At 44.5% G+C, this 20,275-nt stretch overlaps 1 protein-coding gene across 4 annotated transcripts in view; it reads left to right on the plus strand.

Annotated features, from left to right (window-relative positions):
- LOC149858420 (H(+)/Cl(-) exchange transporter 5) overlaps window positions 1-20,275 on the plus strand; it is an 88,319-nt gene that overhangs the window by 45,570 nt on the left and 22,474 nt on the right. For 3 of the 4 annotated variants that reach the window (XM_090059915.1, XM_090059912.1, XM_090059913.1), the window contains 3 exons: window positions 16,376-16,527; window positions 18,377-18,476; window positions 19,965-20,149. In XM_090059915.1, the coding sequence (XP_089916041.1) occupies window positions 16,402-16,527; window positions 18,377-18,476; window positions 19,965-20,149 (411 nt within the window). In that variant the 5' untranslated portion in view covers window positions 16,376-16,401. Of the gene's footprint in view, window positions 1-9,419; window positions 9,553-16,375; window positions 16,528-18,376; window positions 18,477-19,964; window positions 20,150-20,275 lie in introns of those variants that run through there. The other variant, XM_090059914.1, reaches the window with a different exon arrangement.

A 20,275-nucleotide genomic window follows, 5' to 3' on the forward strand; every position in this document is an offset into this window, starting at 1 on the left:
GCTGATGCTGGCCATGGGGGTTGGTCTGTCCATGACTTCCAAACATGTTTTAGCTGTGACTTTTTCGTTTATGCCACCATTTCTTTTTTTTTTTTTTTTGTCTTTTGATAGTAGTTTTCTGGTAGTTCAGAGGAAGGTGCCAAAAACCGATGGCTAAATAGATATGGCACAATTTGTCTCCCACTCCTTGTAAAGGCTTAATTAATTGGTTGTTCCTTTTTATGTTAAAAGAGAAGGAGAACAAATATCCAACGTATTTTCTGTCAGCCTTTCATTTGATTTACATTTATCAAGTCCTCTCTCATCTGCTTACAAAGATTAGCAGATTACCTTTTGTAAAAAAAATCTTATTAGTTCTGTGAATTTTTCTCCAGCATCTCTGATTGGATGACCAGTACTACACAGCATTTCATGTGCACATACACTTACGAATTATGAGATGATACAATAAGCATTCACAGAGCAGTCCAGTTCTGTATACCTAATGATGGCAAGAGGTGTTCCATCTCTTTCCATTTTTAGCATTTCACACTTGAAAGAATTTCCCAGTATTTTTAGACTTGCTAGAGCAGATTGCACCTTAGTCTTATTGGTTCAAGCTAGAGGGTAGATGCAGATATAGTGAGGTGTCATTGCACTGATTTATTGTAATGTTTTCAAAATTCTCTCTTCAACAGTAAAAGCTATTAACATTTTTTGTAAGTAAACATGGAGAAAAGGGGAGGTCTCGTCAGAATTTGACGGTTGTGTTGTCAATATGTAATTTTTTTTGTCTATATAGATTACATATTGATAACACAATCATCAGATTGTGATGAGAAACCAGCAACCAGTATGTATTTATGTCTTTACTGAAGAGACCTCGTGTGTGTGTGTGTGTGTGTGTGTGTGTGTATATGAATGTGTATATAAGTGCTGCTGCTTATGTAGCTGTTTTTTGGTACTTCAGGAAGACTTGTCAAATTATTTAGTCTTTAAGTTACCCCTGCATATCTAACTACTCTTAGAGGACTAAATGTGTTTTTACTCGGGTAGAGTCCAGTTTAAAATAAACTGCATGGAGGGGGGGAAATGAAAATAGTATAATGCATGAAATTCATTACTACTCTAAGCAGCGCTTTTTCTTTCCCTTCCCTTTCCTGCACTGTGACAGGGGATCACCAGAAACAACTGTTCTTTCCATTCAAAAGTATTGACTTGTAGATTCCACAAATGGATAGGAAAAAAAATAGAGCTCTATACTTGGTTAATAGAAACACTTCTTTAAAGCGAATATCACTGTTTTGTTTATTGGCTTAGATAGGGGGTGAACAATATGTGGCCCATATGCCACATCTGGCTCCCCAGGCAATTCCAGCCAGCCCTCAGGGCCCCTCCCTAAGCCTCTGGTAAACCCTGGCCCTGGGCTGCCCCTCTGCAAGCCAGCAGGTCCCTGCAGGAGGTGTGGCTCTAGTTGCTAAGCAACCAAGCCCCACACCCGCTCTGCCTCAAGCCAGGGGTGCATGAGAGGAGAAGCCTCTGCTCACCAGTGGCTTTTGCTGGCAACCTCGTGACTGTTTTCAGCCTCCCTGCCTTTGAGCCTGGGAATTCATGTAAGGGCCCAATCGGGCTAGGGCCTCCTGCTGGGGGAAAGGGGCAGGGAGCACGGAGAGCTGCGTGCTGTGAGGCTGGGTCAGCCAGAGACTCGGGCAGGAGTGCAGGAGCTGCGGCTACGGGGCCGAGTGTGGCAGGCCTTGCACCCTGCCACCATGTGTGGCTGAGGACTTGGCTGGGAGCACTATGGGCTGGGCTGGTCCCACACACTGCTGCCACCTACAGCCAGGGACTTGGGTGAGAGTGTGGAAACTGCATGTTATAGGCAGAGCTATCGCTAGGGATGTGTGGGGCCTGGGGCATATCGGCTCGTGCGGGGCTGGGGTTGGCGAGTAGCTGGAATGTGTGTGTATGTGGGAGGAGGGGTGGGAGGGTTGTTGAGTGGCCAAAGTTGGTGGGGGTGGGGGCGAGCGGCTGGAGCACAGAGCCAGTGGCGGCAGCTGTGGTGGGGCCTGTACATCATTGTCTGCGGGGCCCATGGTGGTCACCCCGATTCGCACCCCCTAGAGACGGTGCTAGTTGTGAGGCTGGCCTTGCACCCTGCCACCACATGCAGACGGGGACTTGTGGGAGTGCTAGCTATTGGGCTGGGTTGGGCTCTCCCTGCGTGCTGCTGCTACCTGCGGCCGGGGAGCTGTGAGGTATGGGGCTGTGCAGGGCTGGCCCTGATCGCTGCCACCACATGTAGATCCAGGGCCTGGTGCACTCCAGGAACTCTGAGGACCCCCTCCCCACCCACACACACACCCTCACACACTCACCCCCCTACTATAACTCCACTCACATCCACACCTTCCCACAGCCCCCACTCCAACCATATACCCCACCCACCATACCCAAACTGCACACACACATACCCCCCCCCCACCAATATACAAGAATAAGACTGAGCTATTATGCAATTTCCTCTAGATAAACTATACAAAGACATGTGAATCAGGACAATTTTTAAAAAAATAAAATTAAAATAAGTTATAGTACATGTTTGATTTCCCCCTCTCCCCCCTGGTTTCAAAATGGCAGCACCCTCCCTCCCAAAAGGGGAGTTTCTGGGGCAAGGGGAGGGACTTGTGGTGGCAAAGGTCAGGGTTTAGGGGGTGGGATTTCCAGTCCCAAGATGGCTACCGGGGGTGGGACACCTGTTGAGAGGTGGGGCTACGTTTGCTGCCTTCGACAACTCACCAAAACTCATTAAGCAGTCCTCCAACCAAAACAATTTCCCATCCCTGGCTTAGGTCCTTGGATTCATCATTTTAAAAACTCGTGTTTTTAAATGTCCTTTAATGTTCCAAACTGCTGTTCTTAGTCGGACACTTTTACTACTTTTGTGTGTCCTAAACTAGAGAAGATCTAGTATTTGTATCATTGGTGCTTTCCTCAACTTTTTACCCTTTTGCATTTTTGTTGTACTATGGCATGGACCAGCCATTGCTGGTTGCTCGAGCAGCTCCCCAATCAAAACTTGGTTGCCTTTTCTCATAGCTATTCTCTCTGTATAACTGGATGAAAGAGCATTTTGAAATTCTTTTTCTTGTCCCTTAAAATTTCCTCAGGCTTCAGCTCTCATTCTGTTTCAGCTGATATATGGTGGTTATGAAATGAAGTCTTTTCTCTAGAATCCCTGGCTACTTGTCCTAGCAGAGGCTGCAAATGGGACCTTGGGACTCTACAGACCCCAGCTGACCAGGGTATCCAGTTGGCATAATTCTCATCCATTCCAGTGGCCTTTATTACTGAAGAAGAGTTATGAATCTGGAAAGAAAAGTTTTGTAAGTGAACACTGTTGTTTCTTGCAAAGAAGTTCTACTTCTGGAGTTAGAGAGCATGGCAAATATCTAGTCTTATACAAATACTTGCTATTTGCCTGGGCCAGTTCTCAATTGTCACTTTCCTGTCTTAAATAATTTAGGAAATGAAGTTTCCATCTCAGTTTGGTTTTCTGAAAAGAAAGCATCTCTTTCTGTGGAGAAGGCTAAGGCAGTTACTTCCAGTGAAATGTAGAAATTTCCACAGGTATATTTTAATATTAGTTTTAAGGGTGTGTATATATAACATGAAAACAGTATAGAGGGTATTTTCAGCCCTTGTAGGGGAATAGCATACTTGTTGAAAGACTTATTTCCCTAGTAGCACTATAGCCTGTGTAGGTGGGATAACCTATGTAGGGCCCCGGCCCGAATTGATTGAATCTTTGTAGGTTAGTCTAACCTGTGTAGATTGAACTGATTTGCAAATGAATAGACAGAGATTCACTTTTGATTCTGGAAATGCAGCCACCTGCTTGCAGTGGCTTGGGTTAGAAACTGAGGAGGTGCAAGGCTGGAGGGAAGCTAACCAGGGGGTGTGTAGCCAGGCTTCCACAAAGCATGATTTGGGAGGGGTTTAAACCCCCTGGGATGTGCCTGGAAGAGGAGGGGGAAGCGGCCGCTGTCAGGTTTGTTGGGAGGGTGGGTCGGAGGCACCTGGGCAGTGCCTCAGGTGAAGGTGAGGCAGATTAAACTCCCCTGTCTTACCAATGTCCCACCAGCATGGGAACCCCAGCTGGGGTGTGCCCGGCTTTCTGCTAGGGCTGAGCTAGGCTGGCTGGTGGACACTGCTAAAAGCAGGCGCAGAGGGGCCGGCTCGGGCTGGGCTACAGGGGCAGGGCCTTGCTCCCAGCTCCCTGTGCCCAGGTGAGGCCAGGCTGTCATGGAGCTGCAGCTAGCTGGGAAGGGCCCAGCCTCCACAGCCTGGCATGGCGCAAGCCAGGCTGGCCCCTCCACACCTGCCTTCAGTCCCTGCGCAAGGAGGGCAGATAGTGGGACCAGCCCAGGATGGGCCGTGGGGACAAGGCCCTTCCCAGCTGGCTGCGGCTCCATGACAGCCCAGCCTGGTTTTCATGGGCAGTGGTGCAGAGTCAACAACACTGCAGGCAGGCACCTTGGCAACCGGACTGGCCATGCAGGATGAGTTCATCGTGCCCGTGGCTGCCTGAGCTGGCTTGGAGGTGCTGCTGGGGGCTTGTGTGCTTGCAGCTGCTGCTGCACCCCATCCGTCGCTGTGCAGCACCTGACCAGCTGCAGCCGCACCAGAAGCTGCGCACTGGCTGGGGCTGGTAGAGCTGTACTACCTTCCTCACCTTCAGCTCTGCTGCTGTTGCTCCTGCCAAGCCTCTGGGTGCACACGTGGGAAGCTTCAATCAGGAGGCTCGTGTCCAGCACATGGAGCTCTGGCTCTAGCTCCTGGGCACCTTCCATGTGGCCCTTCCACACCTGCCTTCAGTAGCACCCACAGCTGGCCCAGCTCAGCCCTGGGCACCTGGTTGCCTTCCACCTACTCTACCTGCCTGGGGTTAAGCCAGGCTGGGTGTGGGTGCTGCTGTGAGTGGGTGAGGAGGGGCCAGGCTGGAGGGGCAGGGCCCTTCTCAGCGAGCTGCAGCTCCATAATGGCCTGGTCTGGCTGCAGAGAGCCCAATCCAGGCACACAGCTTCCAAAGCCCCAGCTCAACCTGCAGACAGCCAGCTGGCAAGGGCCTTGTCCCATGGCTCAGCTCATACCCACCCTCAGCAGCACCTGCAGGCCCGACTGGCTCATCCCCAGCCACAGGCGCAGGGCAGAGCCATGCTGGTCAGCTCTGGCCACACCCCCGCCCCTGCTGTTGTAGTGGTGGAGGGGGAGGGGACCTTGACAGGCTGCCCTGCCCTGGCCTGGGCTGCAGTCCCCCAGAGGGAGGGGAAATAAATCCCCTCCCTGCTCCTTCTCTTTAGGGGGCCATGCTGAGCCTGCGTGTTGCTGTGCCCCCACTGCTGTTCTGGCTAGAGAGCAGAGGGGCAGGGCCAGCCCTATTCTCTGGAGCAGGCAGCACAGCACAGCCCAGGGTTGAAAAGCATGCTAGGATTCTGGGGGGCTCTGATTTAACTTAAACCAGGATGGAGTCTGGGGCAGAAGTTCCATAGACCAGTTTGACCCAAACCAGTTAAGAATGATACTACATTCAACCAGGTTTATCTTAAACCAGTTTTGGCCATTTTGAAGCTGTTTTATGTGCACTCAGCTTATCTTCTGTTACAGGTTTAAACCAGCTTCTGATCACTTAAGCCAGTTTATGTGTAACTTCTGTCCCTAGTCTAGCTGGCCCTCTTCCTCTGATATTAATGCATATTTTTTGGAGTTCTTCCATTGCAGATTATATTAGCAATTAGTGATACTTGGTTGATTCCCTTCCCTACAAAAGTTGCGGTGGCTTACAATAAGAGGAAAACAGTTTACGAAAGCAAATAAAGTTTTTGAAATAAAATCTAAAGCAAAAACTCCTTAAATGATAACCCATCTTAGCTTTGCTTGCTAGAGGGTCTTAAAGCACTTCTGGAAGATGTCCAGGCTCAGGTTCTGGCAGGCAACAACAGTAGCGAAAGTAGAGCGGAGCAAGAGGTGCTGACTTAAAGGTATGACCCTCTCCCTCAGGATTCTTTCCACAGAGCCCTGCACAGCTCGGCCATAGAGAGCACGGCAGGCGCAAGCCAGGCAGGATCATGGTCAACTGGTGGGAAAGCGGGGTAGAATGATGTCCTTCCCTCTGCCAGGGAACTTTGTCATGAAAGGGGTCAGTCTTGCCCCCAAAGTGGGGAGGATGAATTGGTCTCTAGCATTCATACCCATTTTATTGATATACGTGCAACTCTGGATTGCATTTTACCTTTGTGCATTTTTTTTCTATCGCCTATCTTGGAGGGATTAAAGAAGAAAACTTAGTGTCACTCATGCCAGATCCTGGGTTATAAGCTGCCATGTATCCTGTTTGAAATAAACCATGCTTGCAACTGGCATTATTTATGGGGAGGATATGGCAGTGGCACCATACATTATCGTCCAATATACTGAATCAAAACAACAGATCTAGCCAAGCTTGGGCAAGTTTGGTGTTTTCTTGAAGACCAAAAAATCTTTGAATTGCTTGGAATGCTTGAAAAGTACAATATTTTTAGTCAGATATATCTCTAGGAAGCAGAAATATGGATGTATCTACTCCTGTTTCATATAACTTAAGGCAGTGGATTTCTCTGACTTCCTGTTTGGACTTTGCATTTCAGTACTAATGGTAAACAAACATGATTGTCCTTGATTACATACCAAGTGATTGTATGAACGTATGCCCAAGAACAATAACTTTCTAAACTTGTTTTTCAGTAGACTCCCTGGGCATTCTTTTAGTTGGTATTATCATCCCTGCACTTAATTCTAACAGCTTTTCTCACACCATTTAGGGAGTGAATCTTGAGTATTAATCCAAGCTGCTGTTCACACCTTAACATCTGTGCTAAACTGGCAGGAAGGTTTAAGTTTGGGAAGCTACATGTTCCTCGCTAACACTTCGTTAATCTTGTATGCTTAAATGCTTTCCACTGCATTCCTGTGAACAATGTAACAGCAGTTACCCTTTGGCTAGCAGTGGTTGCTTCTGTGGTGGTAGAATACAGCTTTCTTTGCAATATCTTCTGGGGGCATGTACTAATATGGGAGTCATAACATACCATTGGCTGCATGAGTAGCACGAGACTGTCAGGGTGTGAAAATGGACCTAGTAGCTCTTACTTGAGCAGCCCAGGATCCTCTGCAGAAACCTGAGGAACTGGTGTGTACCTTTGTGCAGATGACCACACAAGTTCTTTATTGCTCTGAGTTTGCTGAGGACAGCTGAAAACCCCATGCTTCAACTGTCTCCAGATCAGAGGCTAATTGCCATTCCCCTTTAGGGAAGCATAGCCAAAACCTGGCGTTTTAGTGACAGTGGATTTTGGTCACCTTGCATTTTGTAGAGGTGCACTAATACATCAGTCTGGTATCGGATTGGCACTGATATAAAGAGAATTGACTGTATCAGAAATCGGCCTGATGTAGCCAATAATTTGGCTGATTAAATACCAGTGTGCGCACAGCATAGCACACAGGCAGTGAGGAGCAGAGCCTGGCAGCGTGCGGCTGGTAAGTCTGTTGTGGTGAAAGAGGAGGGGTGTGGGGGGCCAGATCAATGCCCCCCGCAGTGAGGGAGGGTGTGTGGCTGGGGCTCGGATAGGCATCACCCAGCTGGGGCAGGGTAGGCATGGGATGGAGCCGCGGCACGGAATCGCGTGGAGGGGGCAGGTGCCCTTGGATCTGCGCAGGGTGAGCTGCAGGCCATGCTGTGCTGCGCTCAGGACGGGCGGCACTGGGAGGGGGCTATGGCAAAATTTGGGGTGGCATGATCAGCCTGCCCAGTGCTTACCTGGGGGTATTTCCACCCCCCCCACCCCCCCGGTGCCCTCCCATATGAGTGGCCGGAGCCATCCCTCCCTTCCCACCCCACACTGAGCTGTGGCTCTGTCTCACACCTTTCCCACCCCAGCTGGGCAGCACCTACCCCAGCTCTGCTCCCTCCCTCAGCACAGAGGCCTTGATTTTCCCGCCCCGCCCCCGCACACGCGCACGTGCACGCACACACACCTCCCCTCACCACAACAGAGTTACCAGCTGCATGCAGCTGTATTGAAAATCAGATTGGTATCTGCCAAAATGCCTCCTTAAAAATCAGCTGTCAGTATTGTCCCCCAGAATCTCTCAGTGCACCCGTAGCATTTTGTCAAGCACACAGTGCTGACTCAGTCTTAAAAACAATGCTGTGCATTACAGTGGAGTGCACTTGTGAGTGTATAGGCAGCATGGTCTCACAAGACCATTGTCAACATTCACCATGACAATGTTTCAGAGCCATTGAACAAGGTTTAAATGACAAGTTTTCACTAGCATATGGGAGCTAGAAAAACTTAAATCGGCTGTAAAGTATATCAAATGGCAAAGAAAATGGCTAATGGGCCTGTATAAAGAGCACTGCAGCAAACTCGTAAAACAGCTTTTAGCGCATTTAGCATGGGAGATGCCAAACATGCAAGGAATATTACAGTGAATTGTTTTACCAAGACATAAACAGGTTAAAAAAAAAAAAAAAGAATTGTTCTCAAAAAGAACATCTGTCACTGTGCTGTACTAATTTATAGGGATCTCCAGTAGCAAACAAATCCTGTTTTTGAGCCAAAATCAGATTTGGCAGAAAATTTAACAAACAATGACAGTGAAAGAGAACAGAATTCTTTGTAAGTTGAAATTGCAGGAGTGAAATGCAACTCTACTGCTCTGTCCAGCAACATACCAGGAATTGAACTCCTTAGCCTTCAGTACTTGAATGAATGCTCTTGTCTTTGACCAAATAGATAGTGGATGATAAATGTGAATTGGCAGAGCCATGTAGGTTCCTAGGACTGGAATAGTGGATATTTTAGACTCTGAGGTGGTGGATCAGAGAACTGTTGGAAGTCCTTCCGAAGCATGTCACCTGTAGTACACAGCTATGAGCTGCAGCTACTGGCTCTTAAGCACTGAATTGTTCTCAGCTTAAACCTAAAGAGCAGTCTCTTCAGTTGTTTAGGATAACACAGGATTTGTACTGAATTGTGTAGCCAGTGTTTTATAGTTGAGAAGCTGTTGCTTGAAAGAAAAGTGAAACTCTGCAAGCTTTTTCCTTGTCCCTGCTTGCCCCAGAACAAATTTTTGTGGCTCCAGTTGTAACCTTATCTTTGAGGCTCTGCTTCTAAATGACCGGGGGTTAAATTCTCTGGATGCCAGCCTCCCCAGGGTCATTTAGTTTGGCCAATATGGAAGGCGGGGGATACTGCATCTTTATACTTCTTCTGTTAAGCTGAAATCCTCCCTCTCTCCAAGCAGGTTGGAGGGTTGGGTCATGTGACTGTCAGCTGGTGACGACATGCTCAGACTGCAGGGAGAGCCTGGCAGTGCTGTAGACTACCCTTCAGCCCAGCGCCAAGGGGAGAGGGTGCAGCAAGTGCTGCTGCTGTAAAGGAAGTTCTGCCGGGCAAATTCCCTGGAGGTAAAGGGCCATGAGACGAGACTAAATGGTGCTACTGGAGAAAGGAAAAAGCACAAGTGAGGGTAAGAAGGTGTGAGCTAAGGGAGAATGTTTAGACTAATCCTAGCCACACATTGCAGGGGCTGTTAGGCAGTGATAAGTAAACTGCTGGTCATTATTCCAAAGCTGTTTGATTCCTTTGCTCTTCTTAAAGGAGGCTGGTAGCTAAGGGTGGGGCAGACCTATTGGATTGCAGAGATTTACATGACATCATTAGCCAGCAGAAAACAAGTGATTCTTTCCTTCACAAGAGCATTTCTGCTTTCGGATTCATTGTAGCAGGTGCAGTGTGGAGAGCATTCACCCTCCCAGGTACTCTTACCTTTTTATTGCTAAACTAGAGGTGCTGAAAAGGAATGATGCAGCATGTAGAAGCATCTGCTGCTTTAGTTCATTTTGTCTGTCTGTAACAGCCGGGTTGCCTGAGATGTAAAAATGGAGTATTAGGATATTTCCAAAGTGGAAAGGTGGTAAGAATGATTAGAACGTCTGCTTTAAAATGTGCTCCGTGTGTCCATAGGAAAACTGGTGCTATGTCAGTTGGTGTATTAAGCCTTTTGGGGGCTAAATATCAGTTGTAAGCTTGTGCAGATTGGAAAGACCCATTTTGGTCATTTTGTTCATACCTAGACAGGGCAGGATTGTGCCCTTCTACTCTGGCCCCTTTAAAATTTGAACCTGTCCATAATTATCTTGGAGTTAGATCTGGGATAAGAAACACAACACTGGCAAATATTTCTGCCATCGGCCATTTTATAGTTCAGTATTTCTCTTAAAAATGAAAGGATGCTTCTCTCATACTATGTTGAAAGATAAATTGATAAATTTAAAGATGGAAAGAGACATTTTTCATATTTGTCTGATCAGGAATTCTGTCAGCACTCAAAGTGGATTTCATATTATAACATGAAAATTGGTAGTTCTGTCAAAGGTGCTAGGCTGAGGTTTTGAATAGAATCCTCTCCCCAAACTACTTGCTCAATGCTTAAAATGCGGCAGCAACACGCATGTGCACTTCCACTCCTGCCCCACAGCTGCTTTAATCGGGCCAGGCTATATTCAAGGGTCTAAAGGGAATTTAGTTTTAGAGTCCATTCCACTTTTGCCCTCTTAACTGGTACTCCTCCAGTAATGTCTACTATAGTTTCATAGTTAGTAGGGTCAGAAGGGACCTGAGCAGATCATCAAGTCCGACCCCCTGCCATAGGCAGGAAAGAATGCTGGGGTCAGACGACCCCGGCAAGGTGCCTATCTAGCCTTCACTTAAAGACCCCCAGGGTAGGAGTGGGGGGACCACTTCCCTTGGAAGTTGGTTCCAGATCCTAGCCGCCCTGACTGTGAAGTAGTGCCTCCTGATATCCAGCCTGAATCTTCTCTCTATCAGCTTATGGCCGTTGTTCCTTGTTACTCCTGATAGTGATCGGGGGAACAGGGACTCTCCCACTGCCTGCTGGTCTCCCTTGGCCAGTTTACAGACAGCCACCAGATCCCCTCTCAGCCTCCTCTTGTGGAGGCCAAACAAGTTCAGATCCCATAACCTATCCTCACAGGACCTGCCCTGCTGCCCTCTGATCATGCGAGTGGCCCTCCTCTGGACCCTCTCCATGCTGTCCACATCCCTCCTGAAGTGCAGCTCCCAGAACTGGATGCAGTACTCCAACTGGGGCCTGACCAATGTTGCATAGAGGGGGAGGATCACCTCCTTGGACCTGCTCATGATGCATCTGTATATGCATGACAAGGTGCAGTTAGCCTTTCTGACTGCATCCCCACATTGGCAGTCCATGTTCATCTTTGAGTCAATAATGACTCCAAGATCCTTTTCTGCCTTCACCACAGGCACTGCCAATATGGGTTAAGGGCATGGCTTCTATGGTTGTAGTAAGTGGATATGGCCTGGTGTTTTCTGGGTCCCAGACTGAGACATTTCTTCCTTCTTTGTAACTTCTCCATTATGTTTAGGTATCATTGGTGGTCTTCAAACAGCAGGTGACTCGACGTGGAAATTGAGGCATAAGAGGCTCTGAGATTTGAGGGGTCTTAGCTTATGTTCATAAACCACACTGTGGACTAGGCTACGTGTGTTGTAGTATTTGGTAGATTGTTTTTGCTTCTGCTCATTTGCTGCATTATAGTAATTCTCAGCTGAGCTGTGGCAGTTAAGGGGCTGGCAGTTAAGAGCAGCTGGGCTGTAACATTTTCCAGGACATGGGGAGTAAGTATTTCTCAAAAGATCTCTGATCTGGGCAGCACAATACCATTTTATTGATGCTTCTTAGTTGGCATTATTGTTAGGGTTGTAATGTGAAGTCATGGGGGTGAGGTTTAATAGATGATGATGATGATCTGAGACTTTCCAAGGACTTTGGCACCAAGCACACTGTTTAATGCTGTCGGTCGTTAGCAGGAAGTAAGAATTCAGCCCAGGACCTCATTTTCAGGTTTTAACAACCGGTTTCTGTGATATGTTAATTAATCTGATCCTCTGGTGTTCCCAGGGATGACCATCAGGGCTCTACTGTGCATAATAAACTCATAATGATCTCGTCTCAAATTCCATGCTACTGTTGGTGCTTTTCTAACAGTGAGATGAAGTTGTTTTGTGCTTTTGTTCAGTGATTTGCGGTGGAGCATAATGGTTCATTGTTCAGATACCTGGGGACAGAACTAAGCAGTTCTGTGGTCCCCAAAATGCTAGCTGCTCACATGATGCCATCTGCTCTTATTTCTAATTATGAAATGGTGTTAAAAACTATTTTTTTTTCAGGTGAATAGTTCCATAGCTGTTACACAGATGCTATGAAGCCAAATATGGGGGACAAGGCATCCCTGAGCCAGTTTTTTTTTTTTTTTTTTTTTCTATTGACCTGTGACCCAGCATCCTAAAACTAGAGAAGCACCAAACTAGACTATTTTAGAGTGAGTATGGCTGTTCAAAGCTGCTGTTCAAACTGTGACTGGAGTCTCCAAAGTCATATTAATGTATCAGAACAATGTTTGCTCCCTGGCATATTTACTGTCAAACAGATTAGAGAGATCTCCTCTTTTCTTATATACAAATACATAAAGAAGGCTTTTGTGGAATGAGCTGCAAACTTTTTGTTAAATCATACTGATTACAGTTGGCTGCATGCTGACTGAATTTTTTTATCTAAAGCTTTGTTTCCAGTACCAGTTGTTATACGTGCACCAAACATTAGCCTTTTTTTTTTTTTCTTTGGGTTTGCTTGGGGCTTTTATAGAGCATGTTTAACTGTGAAAATCTGTCACAGCATTGAAACCAGCCTATTTGATTTTTAAGCTGCTGTTCTTTCAGGTGTAAAAGCAATGTCAAAGATAAAGATAGCTTGACCTCCTGCCTGCAAGCTTCTAAAAGCAACTGGGTATGCTCAGCACCTCTACAGATTAGGTACAAAGGTCTTGTGTTGGATCTACAAGATCTGTGAACTGTCCTGGAAAATGTGGCTGTAACCTAGTCTGCAGTGTCCCAAATGAAGCAAAGCAAAAGGGAGTTTGGTAACAGGTTTTTCTGCAGTTGTAGTTAGGAATGTACCTGGAATGCCCATTGTTTAATTGAGGCTTTTACTGGGGTAGGACACTAGTTTTGAGGATGTCCTCTGACTAATTGGAAGGAAATGCAGTCTGGCCCTGACACAACTTAAAGATCATGTGTTTTGTTATTTTTCCTTCAAGTGTTCCATTTATAACCTGTAGGGTTTTGCCTACTTACTGCCATACTTCAGGCTTCATGCTGTTAATCTCCCTATTCATATAAACTGCAGTCTATCTGCAGCCTGTTAAGTCTAGTGAGCAATCCAAAGCTTAAGTTAGGGCTAATTCAGTAGACTTTTAATTCTCATCCTTGCTTTCCCTGCCCTTAGTTTTTAAATGACCAGGAAAAGTAGTTGAACGAACTTCTCGGTACCAGACAAAACCATGGTTTCAGCTCAGTGAAAGATTTCCCCACTTCTGTCTTTGATGAATTTCATGTACCAAAAATAAGATGGCACTGTGTTTAGGAAGCTCTTTAATGCAGGTGTATTATACCAGCACATGTGCCCGGGGCCATGCAGATTTCATAGCATAGGGCGCTATCTAAACATTACATAGAATGACTTTTTGTTAAATTTTGAGTTTAGGGGAATCCAGTGAATGATGGGCTTCGGCAGGAGCTTTTAAGGCATTTCCATGTTCCTTGTATTTCCGAGACAGTTTGTGGGACTATTTTGGAGAAGCTCCCTGCCACTTTATAACTTTACACATGTAGCTGAAACCCATTCTCAGTGTTTCCACACCTGGACTGCAATATGTCTCACCAAAGGTTCTTCCATATCTGGACCAAAACACAGGGAGACGGATCACAGAAGTGCAAAGTAAAAGAGTTGCATAGATATTCAGCCCCAAACTGTCTTTAAAGCTCTAGGATCCTGTTTTGTCCTATTCTGTTCAGGGTCAGGATCAGTGTGGTAAAAGAAGAGACATTTCCTTTTTGCAAAAGCATTGGACTCTTTGGACCCTTCTGCCAAACAACCTATGTTAGCATTGTAGGTGCTTTTAGTAAATATGTTTTGGCAAACAAACTGAACCAGTCTCAGTTAAGATATAGGTAGATGGATAGATATTGATATAGATATGTGTGTATTTATATATAGATATATCTATCTAACACACCTCTGTAAAGACAGTAAAGCAACAAAGGCACCCTAACTGTAACAGTTTGTACTTTAGAATATGGTTTGTAATGTAATTACTATAAAGCAGTGCTCAAGGCAATTGGTTTGCTTTGGAAACATCAACTTTGCCACTGAGCTTCAGACAGAAACAGAAGAGATGTTGTACCCATATCTGCACTTGACCCTGTGGTCAATATGGTGTCATCAGATATGGCTTGCTGAAGCCTGCCATACAGAGGGGGAGTCTTTAACTGTCAGTTTTGATCAACCCTTTCAAGTGCATGTTTTATTATGCCTTTTTGCCTTTAGTGTGGAATTTAGATTTACCGTTCCACTAGTGATTTAAAAGTCTGTATCAAGTCATGTGATGCTCTGGGAGGTCTTGAATTATTGGGTTGTAGAAAAAGCTTATGAAAAGAAATGGATGTAACATGAGAAGTTTTCTTAAGGAGAAAGGGGGAAAAAAGGAATCAACACTGTTGTTCATGGGGTAAAACTAGGAGTCCTTGACATCACCTAAGGACACTGTCATAATTTATATATTAGAAAATGGGGCATCTTTTTCCTTTTTTTGAGTGGTAGCATAATTCTTGTTTGTACTAACCCTGGGAGTCCATGCCACTTGAATGTCTGTTGGGTTTTAAAAGAAAAACGCACAGATTAATTAGTGAAAGGTTCTGTTGATATTGACTTGGATCAGTGGCCTCTCTGCTTACAAATGCAAAAGAAGGAAATTTGGGCTGAATTCCACAGAAGAGCTTTTTTCCCACTGGATTAATTTGTGAAGAAGGCAACTTGATTTTGCTGAATAAGGTTTAAAAGGCCATCTCTTATGTCTCCCTCCCCCCCACGTTAATGCTTTTATATCTTTAAGATGTACACAAACTAGAACTCTTGGTTCTAAAATGGTACCTTTTATTAGACCCACTGGAAAATTGCAAGAAAATTGTCCTTTTCTGCAGGCTTTTGGGATCCTGTTTTGAAAAGCACACTATTAAAGGGACAGGGAATGAGAAATATTCAGTTAATGTTTTAAAGTTTGTTTGTTTTTCAAATCTAGCAGACTTATATGCTTTCTCTTGAAACTAAAAGTTAATGCAGGAATAGATTCGTAAATATATTGCAAGTAAGAACATTTTAAATGCTTTTTTCATTTATGATGAAACCATGATTCCATACTGGAAATAATAGTAAGGGACGTGCGTTTCTCTCTTGGCTTGAAGTCGGTGGCTTTTTTTTTCTCTGGAGTCAGGCACTGGATTGCATTTCACTTTGCCGCAGGCTTTACCTTTTGTCCTTTACCTGTTTCGACTGTATGCTTTTTGGAGTAAGAACTCTCAACATGCCCTTGCTATAACAAGGCTCTGAATTCAGTTACGGTCTCTAGGTGATATGGCAAAATGGTGAATATGCTGTTTCTACTTCTGCTTGCTGTTACCTTTGTTATAGGCTACTTCTCTTTTCCCACTTGCCTCATTTGATATTTTTTAGCACTTGGTTCTTTAAAAGCTTCTCTGATCAGGTCACACTGAAGGCCATCAGTGCTTGCCAGCTCCTCTCACCTGGAGTGACATGGAATCTTTCCTGGGCAGCTGCTACCGTTGTTATAATTTCTAGTCCTTGTATGTGAGAGGATTCCCCTCTCAGTATAAAATTGGTGCTGCTCTTTGGGCCAGGCTTTCATATTATGACACATATCAGAAGGATGTTCTAGGGGTGTAATGTTAAAACACAGTCCTCAAGAGCAGAGATTGTAGGCTGATCTTCAGGTGTAGAGTTGACACACTGCATTGTTCTTTGATCATTCCCAGGGAGGTGTGGGGAGGGGTGCAGATACTTCCAGGATTAAAACTACCGTATGCTGTGATGCAGTGTGGACTCGTGCCACTAGGACTGTGATGAGACCGTGAATGTATCTTATACCTGGCCTTGTACAAATAGTCCTCATTAGATTTAACTGATCCAACAAATCTCTGTGCTTGAGGAGTGACTTAATAACTACCTATTCCCATCCACAACTCTACTTTGGCCTCTGGACTTGATGATCGGCAAGGTCCCTTCCAGCCCCTAACAATCTATGAATCTATTCGTTCACTTCCTTAGCATTTGAAGAGAGGAGGGATTTTGGAATTAAATTAAGTGGCTCTTTCATCATCTGCTCTGTTCTTTCCAGAGTTTTACTCGTACAATGGAGGAGAGATGAACGGCACAAGCAAGATGATGGATTTTCTGGAGGAACCTCTCCCTGGAGTGGGAACCTATGAAGATTTCAATACCATAGACTGGGTGAGGGAGAAGTCCAGGGACCGGGACAGACACAGAGAGGTATGTTTCTTACTGCTTTGATCTCACAGTGAATGTTATACTTGTAGTGTTTGCAAATGTCCCTGTTTGAAAGCAGTAGAGTGAGTGAAATCCCTGAGACCACTTTCTTCCCAGTTTTCCTGCTGCCTTGTGCGAAAATAAAGGAATCTATTTGGAATGCAGTGGATGTCTTAAATGGAGCCAGCAAGGCTCCCAGTGGGCTCCTGAATCATGAGAAACAGTGGGAGAGTTTTTGAGTTGGTGATTGGGCAGAATACATAAAAAGCTGGATCAGTTTGTTTGCCAAAATATTCTTTTAAAAGTTCTGTTGATGCTGGTATAACAATAGGTGCTTTAGCAAGCAAAGAGGCACAAAATCTAAGCTTGCCCATCAGAACAGGATGTACAGCAATGTTGTTTAATGCCTGGATTGTGCTGAAGATTCTTGTAGGCTCTGCCAAGATGTGTATAAATGTGCTAAGCACAGTTCCTCCTGCTCGAGCAGGTCCTTTATTACTGTCCACAGTGGGTACTAAACCAAAAGACTGTGCAAAAAAGAAAATGAAGGTTAACACAATAGATTGGTCCCATCATTCAAATTGAGTAGTAATCTGTTTTATGCACACCCGTCATCTGTCCATTGTCATGAATAGTTAATGGCCAAAGGCTGCTATAAAAATGACAATCTCTGCTTTCAGCTGGAGAAACACAAACTGGGTAAACCCAAAAATTAAAAAGTGGTCAATAAGGCCTTGATTTTGTTTCTGTTAAAAGAAATCAGCAACAGAACTTCACTTTTCCAAACAGTCCCTATCCTGCCTTCACTAATTCAGTAGCAGTTATACTCGTGAACAACCCAGTCATTGAAATCCTTCATTCAGGCAAAAATGATTCTGCTAGCCTTTATTTATTCCAGTTAATGAGGATTTGTCATTTGGTCAATGTGCATTTCATCCAAGAATAATGGAATATGTACTGGAACTTTTCCATTCTGGGACTTGCAGCAACAGAGTTAAAGCGTACTATATCATCCTTTCGTAGTCACCAAGAGCTTTCAGACTAATAAATGTCAAATATTATCAAACTTTAGGTAAATGTCATATAGTGCAGAGCCTTGGAGAAAGTTATCATTCATGGGATTCCGAACAGGTTGTAAGAGGCTGTTTCTGAATAGTTGTGGACTAAGATTACAAGCATGAAAAATCTATTTAAATAACCTGCGTGTTTTTAGAGTCTGATTTGTAAGACTGTGAAGAAGTTATGAGCAGACTCTGGGTTTGGATGTGGACCCTCAAACTAATTCCCAGTACTCATGTCAGGTATTTTGTTCCTTAAGTGGGGGAGTAGATGGAGTATGTCAAGTATTTGAAGAAAATTTACATATTCTTGATATCGAAGCCTTTATATTATGCTAATAGTGAGCATATCATATGACACCTGGTAGATGCAAAGTGCTCCAAAAATTTTTCAGTTTTCATGGGTTGTTCAAGTCCTAATAGTAAAGATACCAAGTTTGAAAGAGGCAAAGAATACATTGTATTTGTGGAAGCAGGTGGACTTTTAGAATGAGGGTCTGACTTCTTTTTGATGCACATTTGTCTGGCATGGGATTTGTTGGGATTTGTTTTAGCTAATGCTATATTTGCAGTTTTGGGTGCAAGGGCATCCATTATTTTTGGATTTGGAAACCTTGCATTTCCCAGATACAATTGAGTGACAGTGTTCTATCCTTAACTGTTCATAAGCTGTCCTGTAATTTTGCTTTTAGTATTTTTTTTATAAAATCATTTAAAAAAAAAAAATGCTTGCTTCTGAAACGGATCTTATGTCTGATCCAGAATGTTTGTGTCTTTTTTTTAAATGCTTCCAGATTACTAGTAAAAGCAAAGAGTCGACATGGGCCCTGATTCATAGTGTGAGCGATGCATTTTCTGGTTGGCTGTTGATGCTCTTAATAGGTCTTTCTGCAGGTAAGAACGAATGTCAATTTAAAACAAATTCACAGTTCTTCACTGCAGTGTCAGCATTAGTTCTGTGCCCATGTCCGTGCCCACAGCATGTGATTCTCTGGCCCAGAGATTAAGATAGCCACAACTGACACTTACAGGTCTGATTTACATGGCTTTGTAATATAACATGCAATTACATTTGAGAAGTGACAACCATAGTGCATAATTGGTATCATACAAAAATTAAGCTAAAAGCTATTCTGATTGACATCCCAAATGTGTTGTGGCCACTGTAACCTTAAATATAAAACCCAGCAAAAATAAAACTGATGAATAAATTTGGTGAATCAAAAGGAGAGATCCTCCAAATCGCTAAACAATGTTATACAGTGACTCCGTATCAAAGTTCTGGATACTGGGCCCCCAATTTGAGAGAGCTGCTGTCAGTCCCATGGCCTTCAGGGGCTGAAAACAGAAGCATTTCTTCTTGGTTTTAGCAGCTCTGCTGGCATAAAGGCAATAGGGGGCTTTCCAGATCATTCAGGGACTTAAAAATTTGCAGATACCTTTACATTGCACCAGAAGCCAAGTCCAACCTAGCACAACAGAGGGAAATCAATACACTGCAAATGTTCTTTGGGAGAAGCAGCTAGATACCTGCAATAAATGATGCAGATAAGAACTCTCTTAATATTTACATAAACATTTGCCTATTGATAAGCAGGAATTGTAATTAGTTTTAGTCAGTTTATCATTAACATGCTTTGGAGAAGTGTTACTAAACACTCAGATTCAAGAGGGTATGCTATATTATAATGAACCTTGTTCATAAAAGCACCAGGCGAACACCATTGATGGCTGCCACCTGGTTGATTAAACCAGAGGGGCCAACCTCAGCATGCATGCCATGAGTGGAATGGGCAATCTCTGTCTGGCACGCTGCAGATTGGGGAGGGGACGAGTACCAGAGTAGTAGCTAGGGAAGGGAGCAGAAAGTGAAGCCACAGATCAGGCAGAGGAAGATCAGAGTGGTACTCAGGCAAGATGTGGGGCTAATTTATGACATGCCTGCCAAAAAAATTGCCCCTCAGTGGACTAAATGCACATAAGTAGTTCTTTCAAGGTTGGCACTGGGAGACAACTTGCATAAACAAATCCATTCTGCTTTAATGATGTTGGAGACCATGGGAGTTATCGTCGCCACAAAAGCTGATGGCTTCTTGGCCAAGCAGCCCATTGAATCTAGTATAGTGAAGGTAAGCCAGTTTCTGTCTCCAGTGGCATATCTAGAAGCACCTTTTCCCCCATAATTTAAATAACACATCTCACTTTGCTTAATTATGTTGAAAAATAAAGCTTTTCTTTTTAGCTTTTAAATTGATGTTTGTTCTATAATGTAGAAATACTTTGTCATTACAGTTAACGTGTGCCAGAGTGTTTGGCAGTGCATTCAGGTGTACCCAGTCTGTATGAGATCATCCCTAATATTTCTCTCTGTTTTAAAATTAGGTTCCTTAGCTGGTCTGATAGATATTTCTGCCCACTGGATGACAGACTTGAAAGAAGGGGTGTGTCTAAAAGGATTTTGGCTTAACCATGAGCACTGCTGCTGGAAAGCTGAGACATCCTTTGAAGATAGGGACACGTGTTCAGAATGGAGGATTTGGTCTCAGCTTATTATTGGCACAAAAGAGGTGATGTACAGGAAGAATTTTTCTGTTGCTCATAGTTGTTGCTTGCTGATTATTTTTATTTTTTTGTGACATACTGCAACTGTATACTACAAACACATTATGTCTGGGGTTGGGGAGCAGTTTTCA

This window comes from Crocodylus siamensis, chromosome 8, assembly GCF_052110815.1.
Source record: "Crocodylus siamensis isolate JL-2025a chromosome 8, ASM5211081v1, whole genome shotgun sequence".
Lineage (NCBI taxonomy): Eukaryota > Metazoa > Chordata > Crocodylia > Crocodylidae > Crocodylus > Crocodylus siamensis.